General features: G+C 34.1%; 3 protein-coding genes across 3 annotated transcripts; 1 reads left to right on the plus strand and 2 right to left on the minus strand.

Moving 5' to 3' along the window:
• Nucleotides 1–783: 783 nt before the first annotated feature.
• LOC145620998 (F-box protein SKIP23-like) lies at nt 784–3,259 on the minus strand. Its single transcript, XM_081675737.1, has 2 exons — nt 1,872–3,259; nt 784–1,226 (listed from the first exon to the last, which is right to left on the minus strand). The coding sequence occupies exons 1-2, from the start codon at nt 3,221–3,223 to the stop codon at nt 1,139–1,141; spliced, it is 1,440 nt and encodes a 479-aa protein (XP_081531863.1). The 5' UTR covers nt 3,224–3,259; the 3' UTR covers nt 784–1,138.
• Nucleotides 3,260–5,419: 2,160 nt separating this feature from the next.
• Nucleotides 5,420–7,027, minus strand: LOC145620069 (uncharacterized). The gene has a single exon (XM_081674720.1). It carries the CDS (start codon nt 7,025–7,027, stop codon nt 5,420–5,422), a length of 1,608 nt encoding a protein of 535 aa, XP_081530846.1.
• A 2,565-nt stretch (nt 7,028–9,592) lies between these two features.
• Nucleotides 9,593–14,914, plus strand: LOC145621312 (LYR motif-containing protein At3g19508-like). The gene is made up of 3 exons (XM_081676051.1): nt 9,593–9,917; nt 10,024–10,087; nt 14,348–14,914. Exons 1-2 carry the CDS (start codon nt 9,708–9,710, stop codon nt 10,078–10,080), a joined length of 267 nt encoding a protein of 88 aa, XP_081532177.1. The 5' UTR covers nt 9,593–9,707; the 3' UTR covers nt 10,081–10,087; nt 14,348–14,914.
• Nucleotides 14,915–15,618: the final 704 nt, after the last annotated feature.

Below are 15,618 nucleotides of genomic sequence, written 5' to 3' on the forward strand. Positions count from 1 at the left end.
ATTTGTTGATATGTCAATTGCTAAGTCTTTAAATTATAAGCCCATGTGAAATCCATATACTCAGGAGTCAGGACCCCAGATGCTTGTATTTGTATTCCTCTCAAATTATCACTTTATCTTATAGTTTACTCGATTAATCTAAACCATATTGTAGTTTTCATACCACCTATGAGTTGTCGTTCATCCACTACTTGTACTTGTATACGAGATGTCGGACTGTGTAGCTTCAGCTAGGATAAATATGTTGCAATGTTTGATGGAAGATGCCTCACTACTACTCCAATCCTGCCAAACATATAAAGATATAATGGCATGTCTGGTTCTTATATGATATGTAGTTGCCCATCAGTCATCACATTGCTCATAGACTAAAAAAGTGCCAGGAAAAGATCCCTAGTTTATTTTTCAACATTGGAATATTTGACAATAGTAAAAGATACAGCATATTATATCGTGGGATGTTGATCAAGTCTAATGCTGAAATTCGTGTTACGAATCTGTCGCCCTACACAGATTGTTATCACGTTATATGCAAATAAGTAACCTCAAAAGTAAGCATCATTTCGCTGTTTCAAGGATTCAAAATTTGATTTTAGCTTGTACAAAAACTGAAATTTATATTGATCTAACATACATGGTTAAATGTGGTTTACGGGCTCAAGTTGATCTTAATCACAAGTTGATAGAGTGAGTAGAGTATGTTCTTAGATAAATGTGATTTACAAACTGAAGTTGACCTTACGACATAACACATTATAACAATCCAATGGAATAAATTACGAGTATAAATTATATAATGTACAAGATTTAACAGATGTATCAGTACATAATGATATTTGTATGAGGATAATTGATCTATATCCAGCATTTTGTCGTCCTTGCTACTTATGAGACAGTGAAAATGGGTAGCTATGATGACACAGCATCATCACCTAAAACTACAAGTTTATTGTTGATGACTAAAAAATCAATCAATCAAAGCCTAAATTTGATTATTGTTGATAACAGAACAAGATACAAAAAAGGCAAATGCATTATTCTTGACGCTCCAGAGTCCATATTCCACAACATCCAACATGAATTCTTCAATGTAATTGTTAGCACAACAGAATAATGTCTTTCTCTTCACCAAGCAGAGTCAAAGCCTTTTCATGCCTTCACATTCTACTATCTCACTGATTCTAGTTTCATGTCTGAATTCAGCTATCAAACGACGCCACCAGCGCCTACAAAAATTCATTGCATTACTGAGATTTAAACTGTAAATCTAGCATAAGCATTTAATTTTAGTCTATCATTAACATGTTAATACAAAATTCACCAAAGTGTAGAGATTATAATCAATCCATGTCTTGTGATGGTGGGTTAAAATCATAGTGCAAAGAATTGGAGAGCGACAGTAGTAAGGATGCATTATTCAATTGGCTGAACAACTCAAGTATGCCATAACAAGCACCACCATCGCTAAATAGTATATTTTACTTTCTTTTCTACTCTGGTTCTGGTTGAGTTGGCCAAATTTGGGGGCATTATATGGGAAAGCATGCAAGAGAAGAATTAAAAGTAAACTCAACATGTAAAAACAATCCAACACTCTAAGGTAGAAAAAACTAGTGTTGCTTCATCTTATTATGTGGCAGAATATTGAGACAGTTATACAACCATTTTAGGTTCAAGTATCATATGTGTGATGGTCTAGTGGAGGCTTTGCTAACTTGGCAGCTATGTACTATACCACTAATGGTGCAGTGGAGTATCATTTGTGGAGCACGATAATACTCCTAAATGATTATGCAGGGTCACATAAGCAAGTTAAAAATAATAAAAAGTGCAACAATGCCAACAAGTGAACAGGGAAGCCATAGGAATACCAATCAATAGCAAGAGTCGGAGGGTGGTACGTTAACTCATCACAGCGATCACATGATGCCAAACCAAAATTGGCACCATCAGGCAAGTCGAATATTCCAACATCAAGGTGATAGGGTGATGTTAGGAATAAAGGATTCATAACCTCTTCTTGATAGCGGCTGCTACAATCCGGGAAACTATGTTTGACAAAAAATATGCAGTTCCTGTTGCACCCCACATTCCCAAAGATGTTACTAGCAGTGGCAGCAAAAGAGAAATCGAAACCCACAAAAAGAGCTAGATCACCCAAGCTTACAACCTCAACCCACTCTCGGGTTTGTACCCTTAACTTATAAACTAATATATGAGGTCTTAACCCTCCACGAACTTTGTATCGACAAGTGACAAGTAGATACAAATCACCGGAATGTTCTACCAACCGCTTCCTCCTCCTCTGAAGCAATTGCAGCCCCTCCAGATTGCAGTTAGGAGGGGGTAAGGCGATTAGAGTCAACTCTAACGAATGCAAATCCACTAAAAAGGCTCTCCCTTTGCAATCAACAACACACATTCTCCCTTCCAAATTAACAATATCATCAAACCTAATGTCTTCATCATCCTGTCCATAATTAATTACCCTCCACCCGACTGGGTCAGGGGTTAATTCAGATCCCAACAACCTCAACAATCCCACTTTCCCTCCTCGCAAAAGGGCACCCACAACAACATTTTTTCCATCCTCATCATCACAATCAATAGGAATAGGATAAATAATACTTACATAATTATAATTACTCACAATAATAACTTTATCAACAACACCATTATAACCGGCTAAAAATCGAAATCGATCAAATTTAACAAATCTTTCCTCCACATTTTCTTCTTTATTATGAAGAAGAACAATTCCATAAAACTTAGTAATTGGAGAAATAGTAAAATCAAGCATATTTTTTACCTTAAAAAACCCATCAATAGAAGATTTTGAGGAGAAAACATGAGGCAGAAATTTATTAGGAAGAAGCTCCTCAAACTCAGCAAGCTTGCCAGAAGCCCAATTTACAAATCCGAATGCGGATTTATAATACCCATGCCCAGTTTGTTCGGATTCTTTGGGGTGAAGCAGATACATAGTTCTCTCTGTTAGAATAAATGATGAAGGTGGATCCCTTCTCTTTATGCAGTCGTAAATTATTGGAGGTTCAGGGATTTTAAAAGCTTCAATTTTGGGTTTAAAGAAGAGAGAAGATCTCCATGACTTGCAAACTGACCGGAATCTCAGGACGTCTAACCGGAATTTGAGGCGTTTTCCGATTTCTAATAGAAGCTCCGGTGGGAGTTCCGACCAATCCACTGCTCTGTGCCTTCCCATATCTCCTTTTCGTCAACTCTTGTATGTTATGGAACTTACTAGGGTTTTCAGGATTTATACTCCTAAACAGGTGCACAAAAAAATATTAATATTTACTACTCGTAATACAAAGTTGAAGATATTAATGGCCAAACACATGTGTGAGCCGTGAAAAGAGGTACTGTATCCCTACCTTAAGAGTAGAAACATACTCTTATGAATAGTGTAATGTCAATTATACCCTTCAAAATGTGTATTTACATACATACCCTCATTAATATGTAGATGTTATTTTAATGAACAGTGTTTAGACAACTATATCCTCTAAAATATTTACGTACTTTTATGCTTTCATAAATGTTAGTTGTCTTGAACATTTATACCACCTAAATATACTGTAGTTGATTACAAATTTTTTCTTATTGTTTTTTTTTTTAGGAAAAATTTCTCTTATCGTTAATTTAACAAATTTTGTGATTTAAAAGCCAAACCAAAAAAACCAAAATTTTGTCATTTTGGAGGGAAATGATTTTAGCACACCCCTAATTGATTTTTGCACACTCCTATGTGAGAGCACAATTTTCTATGTTCATTCTCGCATAAGGGTGTACCAAAATCAATAAAGGGTGTGCTAAAATCAATTTCCCATTTTGGAGTGTTAAATACCGCCATAAAATAGAGTTAAGCATAAGATTGGTGATTATGTTTTAGTGTTTTTCATCGTTTGGTGATTAAGTTTCTTTTTTTTTCACCTTTTGGTGATTGGAGGGTTAAATTCGGCCAAAAAAAATATAAAAATAGCAAAATCTAAGTGACATGTCAGATAAACATAATCACCTTGGTTAAAAACTTGGTCACTTGTAGTTAACCAATAGAAAAATAGCACGAAAAAATATATTTTAATTTAGTTTTTTTTACCACCCGTTTTCCTTCATGATCAGTTGATCACAACCTTCATCCTAACCTCAATGACCACTTTTTTCATCCATTTTAATCCAAGAAACATATCAATATTCAATACCAACAACGACTTCAATAATCGAAATATTTTTTGGGTTCATCAACAACAAATCGAAATCCTTTAAAAAAATTGAAAAGGTCGAATTCCATAACTAAACCCACACAATTCTCTATGATTATGGTTAGATGCAGATGCAATCTTAGCCGTTCGATTAGTCGGTTAATGATTGATAAATTCTTCGATTTGTCTTCTTCTTCGCCATCTGATTCAACTTCTCTGATTTTCTTTGCATCCTGATTAGTTTTTTTTTTTTTTTTTCCTTTCTCTGGAAACTTTTTTTTGGGAAATTTATGGATGACTTTCTACGATTTACTCGAAAAACTTATATGTGGGAAATTATTTGTATAAGTTTAGTTTTTTTTTTTTGGTTAAATACTTCATATTAAATTCCAGAATTAATTTGTATAAGTTTAAGTTTTTTTCAGTTAAACATTAAGAATTTTGGGTGATTATGTATTTGCTTGGTTAAAGGCAATACAGGTGAGTTAAGTTGCCTGAATTTTGGGTTCAATCACCAAAGGGTGAATAAAAAACTTGATCACCAAAGGGTGAAAAAAACAAAAACTTGATCACTTGTTGTATGCTTAACTCCCATAAAATAAGAACAAAACCGTTAATGTGTAAATTGACAACCATGTCCTTAATATTTCACCACCACCTTCCCCTGCTTGCCAGATGCCACCAATCACTGATCGACAACAATCACCAGTCCACTACCACCCTAGCCGCTGATGACCACCACCCTGACCCATGTATGGTCCTCCAATCAAAATAATAAACTCTCTTCGGGAGGATATAGTTGAAGTGGTTTTGCCACATATGTTGGTGTAATTGTGTTTTTTATTTGTTTATTGGGTTCTTCCCTAAGTTGTTTATTGAGTTATATGACCAATTGTTTCATTTACATGGCTTATGAGTTATATGACCAATTGTTTAATAGTTTAGTTCATAAAAATCTAAATGTAAAATAAAAACTGGCCCAAAGAATATAAAATCACATAAAAATAACGAGATGAGATAGGTATAACACTACTAGTACTTATAAACCATACATCAAATTAAGCCATAAGTAGTATATACAATTACAATTATTATTTATCATACACTCATTCGGTTAATTAAGATGATATATAACTATATATAAGTATATAATACATGGATTACTTCTACGTAGCATTATTAATTATATTTACAATCTAATTACTAGAAATTAGTGGCAAATCAACCTCATCACTCCATTCTATGCACCTAGTTTCATAATAAGAACTCTCAACATCACTTGGCCAATAAGTCAACCAAATTTTGCACCCAATTCCCCACTTCAACACACTACCCTCCATTTCTTTGTTCAATCTCCACTTAACCTCTTCTCCATACTCATTTCCAGTGAAAACAAGGCCACCAGATTTCATAAAAGGCCTATTTACTCTTGAATACCTTTTTCCTAAATCATCCTTAGGCTTGTTATTGATACATGCACCTCCATTTAACTTTGTGCTATAAACTTCAATCCCATTTGTGTTATCATAAAAGATTGCATCAAATATTGCTGTGTTTCCCTCTACATCTTGGTCGTATCTCCAATTCTTCATCTTCGTCTTTGTTGAGGTCCTTGACATAGTTTTCACCTTAGGATTCTTCATTTTACCAAAACTGCCTTTCACTAATTTTTGCGTCTCATATTCTCTTTCTGAATTAACCGTTGATTTTCCCAAACTCAAACTTGTTACATAGTCAGACCCAACCTCCGGTCCAACCCAAAATTCAATTCTTGAAGGGAAATACAATTCTTCACGAAATTCCACCTCGTTACCATCTTCCTTTTTATTAAACCCTAGTTTTACCACGTGGAGTCGTATGTTATCGACACGTGCACAAACTTGGATATGGCCTTCAAAGAATTTGACTGCATACTCAAGCTGAATATGAGCTTCTAGCTGCTGATGTGCTAGAGCATACCTTAGTGCTGATTCCTTAGCCCCAACAAAAAGGAATCCTTCTTTACCATCATTCGAGCACGTCCGCTTCATCCCCCATATTGGCACGTAGCCTTTCAACAACCAAAGACCACAAGCTTCCGAAGCATAAGTAAGACCAAGGTTTGAAGGCAAAGGTAGTAAAGATGTCAATCCCACGCGCATCTCTCTTGTAATCAACCACTTTGCTAGCATATATCCAAAGGCGCGTGAGATGCACATCTCAACATCGGCACCAACAACACCCATGAAACCCTTCAACACTGGCACGCGATTAACACGTGACAATAACTCAAGGTTTGGACCCAATAAAGAATGGAAGTAGAGTGATCCAACATCAGTAGGAGCATCACAAGCACATAGCCAAAATAAGCGTGTGAATAACAGTAGATTGAAAAAACACGAAAATGACTCAGGTGTATACGTCTCTAGGATCTTTGCAATTGGGTAAAGTTTTACCTTAACAAATTGGGATCCGTGGTGGGTATGAGCATGAAAAGTTATAGGTGCACGATTTATTGTTTCTTGGAATAGTTGGAGTACAAGGGGTAGAAAAGGTTTATTAGAGGAAAGGGAACAAGGGTCAGATAACCATAGTGTCTTATGAGACAACGGTTCATTAGGATCAAATCCTTGGATACATATAGAAAACGTTATCCATACTTCTGTTTTCAACTCAGATGAACGTTCAGCTTTTAGTTGAATTGATCGAGTTGAGTTTTCTCTAGTGGTGTTACTAGAAGAAGCAAGGTTGTAAAAGAGTTGCGAGTTTGAATGACTCCATTCGGGAGAACTAGGTAGGTCACATATCCATGACCAAATATCCATATTTTGGAATTTATCGAGGTTTATGTATGTATGTTAAGAGCTAAGGGGAAGAGTAGTATATGGAAGACTGTAAGCTATGAAGTGTAGTGTACATGCATGGATTTATAGAAAGAATGAGTGATGCATGGTATGCCAACTTGGAACTAATTTTAACCACCTAGCAAAATAAGGCTCCAAGGTATCAACATAAGCGGTCCTTATTAAGCTATGTCTTACTACTTATGTTTGCTTTCATGCATTTAATGTGACACTACACCTAACATATACGAAGTTTTTTTTTTTTTTTTTTTTTTTGATGACGAGACGAAGTATTGTATATACAAATCTTTTACCAAAATTGCTAATTTTACAAAAGTATTTACCAAAACTGCTAATTATAAATTTTAATTCCTAAACTAGCTAATTTATTAACTTGGAAGAAATTTATCTATTTCTTATATTCCGTTGAACCGGTTTGGTTCACATTATGGGTTTTTCCTTTATTTTTTTTATTTAATTTTAAAAAAATTACTGTAGCTTTTTTAAAAAATTTTGGAATTTTGTTTTCCTTTGGGAAATTCTAATGCCATAGTTATTTCGAGTAGATTCAAGTCTTGATTATACTTCGTACGTAATTAGAGTCATACAACTGGTGACCATGAAATCATTTTATTTGCTTCGAAAAATATGAACAATACTTTATTTCCTTTATTGTTGTATAATTAATTTGTGTAAGTCTTGATAGAAAAATACTACTTGAAATTCCAAATTTTTGTGATTGATCATTAGGGCTTTTTTCTGGGATCGAAATTAGGATTATGCCACCGTTTACATACTACGTATTTTTGTATATTACTTAAATTCTCCAACTTAAAAAATCTATAAGAAAATTAATATAAAACCAAATTTTTTTTTAAAAAAAAAATCAATAAAGTGAACCAAACCGGTTCAAAGAAAAATAAGAAATAGATAAATGCATTTCAAGTAAATAAATTAGCTAGTTTGGATATTAAATTTTATAATTAGCCGTTTTGGTAAATACTTTTGTCAAATTAACCGTTTTGGTAAAAGATTCTGTATATACTATGTATTTGCATATACTCCTTGCGTACTTTAAAGATTATATTGCCCTCATTTTATTGTGTGTTAGGGCAATAATTATTACAAGATTGTTCTATTTTCATTTTAGTTAGCATGATCTTCATAATTATTCCTGCTTACTTTATCTATTGCTCTTAATTGAGAACCAAGTTTAGCTACTCACACAATATATTTTTGGTAAACCAGAAATTAAAAATGGAACACTATTTAAGAGATGACGAAGTTTTTTTTTTTTTGAATGGAAGAGATGACGAAGTTTGGGAAGTATATTCAAAGGAAAATGATATTACTGGTTGTCCTTTCTCTTTTCATGGCCCGTGAATTTAACATTTATTGCATTGTTAAGTAGGCTTCAATCTCATCTTACACGAGTAATAAATTTGTCTATTGAGTGGTGATGGAAAAGAATACAAAGAAGTTGACGTGGATATTTTGGAGCAGCCAATTTTGGACTTTACAAAAACTACTTTATACAATTATACGATTGGAAAGTTAGGAAGTGGCCAAAATTCAGCTTTGTAGTTTGCATGTTAGACAAATGCTACGTGCTAAAATTGATACCACTAACCTAGTTAACTATATCTTTAAATACACCAATCTAGTCACATAAATTTTGATAGATTCTTATATACATGCATATATTAGTATCATGTGGGGTTAGAGTAGAGAAAATTCCCCTACTTACAGGGCAAATTGATGATAGTATATGATGTAAGAGCGATAATGGTGGAGCAAAGGTTTATTTAGACCTTTACCTTGTGTATGTCCGAAAATAGTAGTACTTCATGACTTAATAGTAGTATTTTTTGTTCTCTTATTACCTAATTACGTACTCATACTAATTACATTTATGCCACACATGGCCATACCCTCATAATTCCTCTGCTCCACCGACTTTGTAAGTTAAAACACCATTTAAACTTCTAATCATGCCGTATAATATGATCAATATCAAACTTAATGTTACATATCGTAAAAACTTAAAGGAAACGGGGGATATCAAGCATATATATTCCAAACCAAAATAAAAAAATTGATTCCATCTAATAAATACAAGTAGTACAAACGATAGGCTTACCCCTAATTTGACTTGATCGACCCGTTTAACAAGAGAGATTGTTATATACACCCGGGTGTACTGTACACCCAACTAACTCAAGGTTAGTTTTTGATCTTCATTTGATGATTAAATGTAAAACAATCATCAAAATGAGAACAAATACTCATATGTGTACCGTACGCTCAGGTGTATTTAACAATTTCTAGTTTGACATATCGAATTACCCAACTCTAAATTGACTTGATCGACCCGTTTGACATATCCAGTAAAAATGATCCATACCCTATGCTCATAAGTCGTTAACTTCACAAGGCCACAATGAAATGAATGAGATCTAAGAGGAGGCCCAAACAAGAGTACAAATATACAATCCTAATTACTGCAAGCCCAAAATTTGACTTTTCAAAGATACAAACAATTAACAACACATCGTCTTCCTCAATTGAATTAACAGTTCTACTCCCAAATTCTGGAATTCCCTATTTCCGAAGAAGAGAGAGAAAATTAGGGTTCTTATTTTAGCAGCAGCAGAAAAATTGAATGGTAGTAGAGAAAATGCACAAGGCATTGAGAGCATATGCCGAGGTACTGAGGCTAATTAGGCGTCTTCCCAAAGATACTCGCTCTTATTATGCTAAGTATGCTCGCGAAAATTTCGTCAATTACAGAGAAGTTGATGCTGCCGATTCCGCCGCCATTGATGAACTTCTTAATCGCACTTATACTCATTCTGTTTGGGTTCTTCACAAGGTCATCTTTCTCTTCGATGCTTCGATTTTTGTGAATTTTTTATATTAATTATTTGGGTTTTTTTTTTTTTTTTTTTTCCTGATTTATTTGGTGGGTGGAATTGCAGTACTCTGTGAATGTAGGTGCGGCGGAGAAGCTGAAGAATGTTTGTTCTACCCAGTGAAAGATCAGTACGCTCTATCTATTTTTCTTTCTTTTAATTTTTTGGTTTACAGATTAAAAAGTTTGATTGTTTTGCAAGTGTTGGTGAAGATTTGGACTTTGTTTTGATTTGATAAGTGAATTAAGTTCAATTGTAAATGTTGGATTAGGAATTGGTATTCATTTTGTCATTTTGATTAATCATGCAGCTAAGATGTTTTAGCTAACTGCTGTTATCATAATGTTGGATCTTGAAGATATATACTATACCCAATGAAATGGAGTAATTTATATCTATGGATTGTTGATGCCCGAAGCTATGTGCACCCTCCGGCGCATGCATTACACGTGTCGGCGTGTGAGGGATACACGGTAGTCACTTGTACCCTCACACACTGGCGCATGTGGTGCACGCGCTGGTGGATGCATGCATCTTTGTGCACCATGTTAGCATTGATTGAATGGCATTTATTACTGCCTTGACAACTAAGGAAAAGGGAGGGCCGCTATTTTGCTAAAGCCTATATGAAATAGAACTTTTGAGCTTTGACTAAGGAGCCTCAAAGTGTCCTAAGTTACTCTTATCTGTTTGGGAAAGACTTAGTGACATTTAAGATGCATTCTGGAGCATATATATGGTTGTCCTTGTGCCTAAGCCTAAACCTCTCTTTTCTCACAAAGATGTTATATTGTTAATCTGTTACTTTGGTAGTATTTAGAATAACCTTGATGTTATTAAGGGTAGGGGTCCTTCTTGAAGTAAAATTTTCAAGGGATTGTTTGAATAGCTCATGCCTAGCTCTCTAGACTCTCTAGCCCTTAGTTGAATTGATGGTCACATTATATGTGTGAAAAGGCTGAAGGCGCACATTGTGCATTGACGTGAGGCACACTTTAGAGTTATTTTTTTATTTAAATTTTTTTGCTGGCCTCACTGAAAGCACCTCGCCTAGAAAAAGCACTCCACATCCTTTCTGTCAAATGGTGTTCCATTTATTGCCCCACTTTGATAAGGTTATGTTGCCTCGTAGCTTATGAAGTAAAAAATACAAGTAATTTAGTTGTTTCTAACTTGCACAAAAATAATACTATCTCCGTTTTTATCTAGTTGACACGTTTTGACTTTACCACTATTCACAGACCTCCCTTTGACCGTACTTTGTGATTTATACGTAATGAAATAAATAGTCATGTGAGATCTTATTAGATTCGTCATTTTATACACTTTAAAAATATCAACTTTTCATAATCTTTGCTTATCGATAATTAAAGATATTAATGATGGAATAAGTGCATTGGCAAACGTGACTAAAGAAACGTGTCAACTAAAAAGAAATGGAGGAAGTAAGATACAGAAATTAGTGTCTTTTAAGTTTTTAACTCAAACACTCCCTTTACTTAAGGAATATTGTTTAGCATATACTTCTCTAAAAACTTTTAACAATCCTTTTTTCTAATCTCTTATTGGTGCTCCATTATATGTCTTTGGTGTATTTAGCTATATCCACCTCTTGCACATGCATCACACGTGTTAGTGTGTGAGATACATCATATATGTGTTTATTATGAGCACCTCACACACTGGCGCATGTGGTGCACGTGTTGGTTGGTGCATGTATCTATGTGTGCCATATTGCCATGTAAGCATCGACTAAATCATTTAGATAAAGAATTAAGCCCATTCGTAGGTGTGGTAGAAGTTAAGAAGTTATAGTAACCTCTTTGTGGTTTGGGGTTTAGAACCTTCTTGGATCTCTATTAGTTTAAAGCTTAGAGGAATTGTTTAGTCGGCTCATTCATGGGATTCAACTCCCTCTGTAAAAATGTTGTGTAAGCTTTGGCTACATATTGTTGTAGCTAATTCATAGTTTGGACTGCCTCTAACTTGTCTTGTTGTACCATTATAACTTCTATGCATTTATTGTAAATTAAATTTAGTGGAAGGTGCATGTCTTATCTAATAGATCATCATCAATAATCAACTTTTCATGATTCATCCTCCCTTTAGATAATGGGTTTATGAATCTTATGAGGAAAGTGACATTGGGTAAAGGAAGAGTATTCTCTTTGTATAATGTACTATTTGTAAGTAGGGAATAAGATTGGCCACACATAAGACCACCTCTATTTTTCCTTGCTTTATAAGTGTTGTGCATTGTTATGTATACTGGATTCCAGTCATGAGACGAGGAATGATATGGTGATAATAATTGTTGAATGTTTTCTTGCAATACAATATTCAAATGATCGTATTTCTATCATTTTGTCATGATATCTAGAAAAATTCTCAGATGCCACTATTATAAACCTATCACCTCTTAAGTGCTCATGAAGACTTCATTATTAATAGAAAAAAAAGAGAAAATTATGATATATACTTCCCTTCTTTATTAGTTGCAACATTTTGACATTAATGTCCTAATTATAAATGCTCAATAACATAAAAGAAAAACCATAATCACGAGGAATTTTATTCTTGTTAGATTCTTCTTGATTTATTTTTTCTAAATATTAACTTTTTATAATGACCAATACTAAGGAAGTAATAGTCAAATAAGTATTTTGAAGACTTTAAAGTCAAAATGTTGCAATTAATATGGAATGGAGGAATTGTATTGTGTTCTCAGTAGGTTTTAATTAAATTTTAGATTCATGAACAAGGTTTATCATTTGTTATAAAGTGTTGTCATCATTGTTTGATAATCCACTCATTGATTACAAATCTCTTAATTCTATGGGTTGGACTTGGCTTTTATTAAGTGCGCTTGTTGTTGATGACACTACATAGTATTTGATACAATTAGGCTTTTGAAGCTTAGTGTTTCTGATGGTATGCTCCATCTTAGGTGCATCAAGCTAATTGCATCCATCGGCGCATGCATCACACACGCCAACGTATGAGGTACATACGTTACTCATATGTACTTCACATGCCGACGTGTGTGGTGCACGCGCTGATGGATGCATGCATCTCTATGCACCACTAGTCATTAATTTGCGACAATACATTGTTATGTAATTTCTAAACTATGCCTAGCCCAAGGGGGCTAAATTATCTTTAGTCTCTTCCGTAGTGCCATATGGTTGAGGGAGGCATGGTGACTTTTTTTTAAAGATGTGATTCTGTGGAGAATGCTCTTGAAGCAAATCACCTTCAATTATAAGCCTCTTCTTTTTCTCGAAAAAGCAGTAGAATTTATAATATTTTGATGTGTTTAAAGAGAGAGAAGGGGGGGATCATTCTTATTCAGCGATAAGGGTGTATATTTCTTATAAATTTCAAGGATTAATTTTGTTAGCTGGTCATGGAAAATGATGACTAGATCTTCGAGAAAGACTGAAAAATCTGTAGGAATTTGTGGTCGGTTCTTGGTTCACTCTTGATCTTTCGTTTGAGAATTTAGTTTCCTATTTCCAACTTTATTATTATGGCTAGAGACCTTTGAGGTATATTGTAAAAATAATAATAAGAGCTTTGTTTGAAGGGTTTGACTATACTATTATTGGACCATCATTAACCAAAACTTTTTAAGAGATCCTCTTTCTTCTTTTTCATGAACCAAAATTATGGGGTAAGAAGAGAGCATTATCAGAGGAGGGGAGAGGAAAGAGAATGATTCCATAAATGAGCCATCCTCTATTTCTCTATCCTGTTGCACAAGTGGGTGCTCTTCATGAGCTCTTGGTGTGTAGAAGATTCTATTTTATGTTAGGAGGAGCAATTGTATTCCAATAATAGTTACTTATTGAGGACTTTATCTTCCATGAATTAAGCAATATAGCAATTGAATTTGTCTGGATAAAAGCAGCAAAATCACATTCTGTTAACAACCATCACTCCTCAGTTCTCATTAGGTGCTCAAAGGAAGTTTGAGGTTAAGATGAAATGAAATTTGAAAAAGATAGAAGATAAGATTATAGGGTTGAGAAATCATATAGAGGTTTAAGAGGGAAATATGAGAGAAAAAGGAAGAAACTTGTTCTTGGTTGTAGAAATTGAAGTCTTTTGGTTCTGACTAATTTGAAGGGATGTTGAGAGAAAATCTATGAGAGAAAGATGAACTAAACTATTTTTACATTTCTTTAATATTACTGATATCCTTACTGAAAATGTGTTTTATTTTTTTTTTATTTTTGAAAATAACTTCAAATTTTCATGCACCATTATTGTAATTTCATTTTCCACCTTGAAGATGTTTCCACTTATATGGACTATTGAGTACTTGACTGTTGTATTATCTCCATTCCAATGCCTTGATGATTTTATGTTTGTGTATCTTGTTTGATAGGCTACCAAGGTAACACTACTGCATCACAATAATAAAGGTGAAGACCTTCAAAATGACTCATGCATCACCTGTGCTCTGCTATTGTTTGCAACTGGAGCTGCCAAGGTATCTGATAAAGGTCTAAAGTTTGACTTTAGAGATTGTGGTACAAAATTGGAGTACTATTATTCACCGATTTTGGTATTCAGATTTTACGACTGTATTTGAGAATGGTAAAACTGTATCCTGGTATAGTTGACTTTGTTGCCATCAGTTGCACATACTTTTTTTTGGTGGGGAGTGGGGTGGGGTTGATGAGTTTTTAACTATATGAACAATCTTTGAGGGATGTTTTGATGACAAATGAGGCTGATGATATGTTGCAGAAACATATAAGGGCACGAGTTTTTGCACCTGTGTGGATTCCAGTTGACTTGCTTTGTTTAGAATTTTAGATGTTGGAGTATTAAATAAATGAGCAAGTTGTATATGTTTCTGTGCATGTTAGGAAGCCATTCAAATTTGAGTTCTCTTGCTTCTTCCATACAGGTTAATCCAGGTAATCATTTTGATGTTAGATTAACATCAAACTTAAGTCATATATACAGCATTAAGTGTATGTGCAGCTGTGCAAGCGCAAGTTACCCATGCTATTTCTCGTGTCTTACAAATGAAAATTGTTTACATCAAACAGTTTAATGGTATCAATCATACGAGATTAACAAGTGATTAAATTAGTATGAGTATCAATTATACTGTACTATCAAAAAAGTATTGAAAATGATATTGTACTATCAAAAAAGTATTGAAAATCTTTCACTTATGAGGATTTTTTTTTTTTTTTGAAACCGTATCACTTATGAGGATGATTAAAGCCTTTAAGGCTTGCAGAATATTTTTTTATTTTATTTTATTACTACCTCCGTTTCATATTTTTTGCAACTTTTACCAAAAATGGATACTACACATTATTTGCAACTAATCTTTTCTTTCCTTTTTAGGTTGTCATTTCTCTCTTTCTCTCTCCTCATCACATGCATTCTTAATTTTTTCTCTCTATCTTACACTCACAAACAAATTTTGCCTAAGAATCCGTGCACTCTTCAAAGTTGCAAAAAATGTGAAACGGAGGTAGTATTATTTTTTTTATTGAAATTTTCCAGTCTTAATTGGTCTGAATGTGTGCCATTATACTTTTTGGGCAATTTGCATATCTTAGGACCAAATAAGACTTGACTAGTGCATACAAGAGCATAAAACTTGGAGGAACCATACGTTAAACTAAGCTGTCT

This window comes from Chenopodium album, chromosome 27, assembly GCF_948465745.1.
Source record: "Chenopodium album chromosome 27, dcCheAlbu1.1, whole genome shotgun sequence".
Lineage (NCBI taxonomy): Eukaryota > Viridiplantae > Streptophyta > Magnoliopsida > Caryophyllales > Amaranthaceae > Chenopodium > Chenopodium album.

What these genes read in the sequence shown, in the direction of transcription:
- LOC145620998 (XM_081675737.1), bottom strand. Translation starts at nt 3,223, where the DNA reads ATGGGAAGGCACAGAGCAGTGGATTGGTCGGAACTCCCACCGGAGCTT. An exon ending in CCGACTCTTGCTATTGATTG is followed by an intron (nt 1,227 to 1,871) that starts GTATTCCTATGG and finishes GAATTTTTGTAG; the next exon opens with GCGCTGGTGGCGTCGTTTGA.
- LOC145620069 (XM_081674720.1), bottom strand. Translation starts at nt 7,027, where the DNA reads ATGGATATTTGGTCATGGATATGTGACCTACCTAGTTCTCCCGAATGG.
- LOC145621312 (XM_081676051.1), top strand. Translation starts at nt 9,708, where the DNA reads ATGGTAGTAGAGAAAATGCACAAGGCATTGAGAGCATATGCCGAGGTA. An exon ending in CTGTTTGGGTTCTTCACAAG is followed by an intron (nt 9,918 to 10,023) that starts GTCATCTTTCTC and finishes GTGGAATTGCAG; the next exon opens with TACTCTGTGAATGTAGGTGC.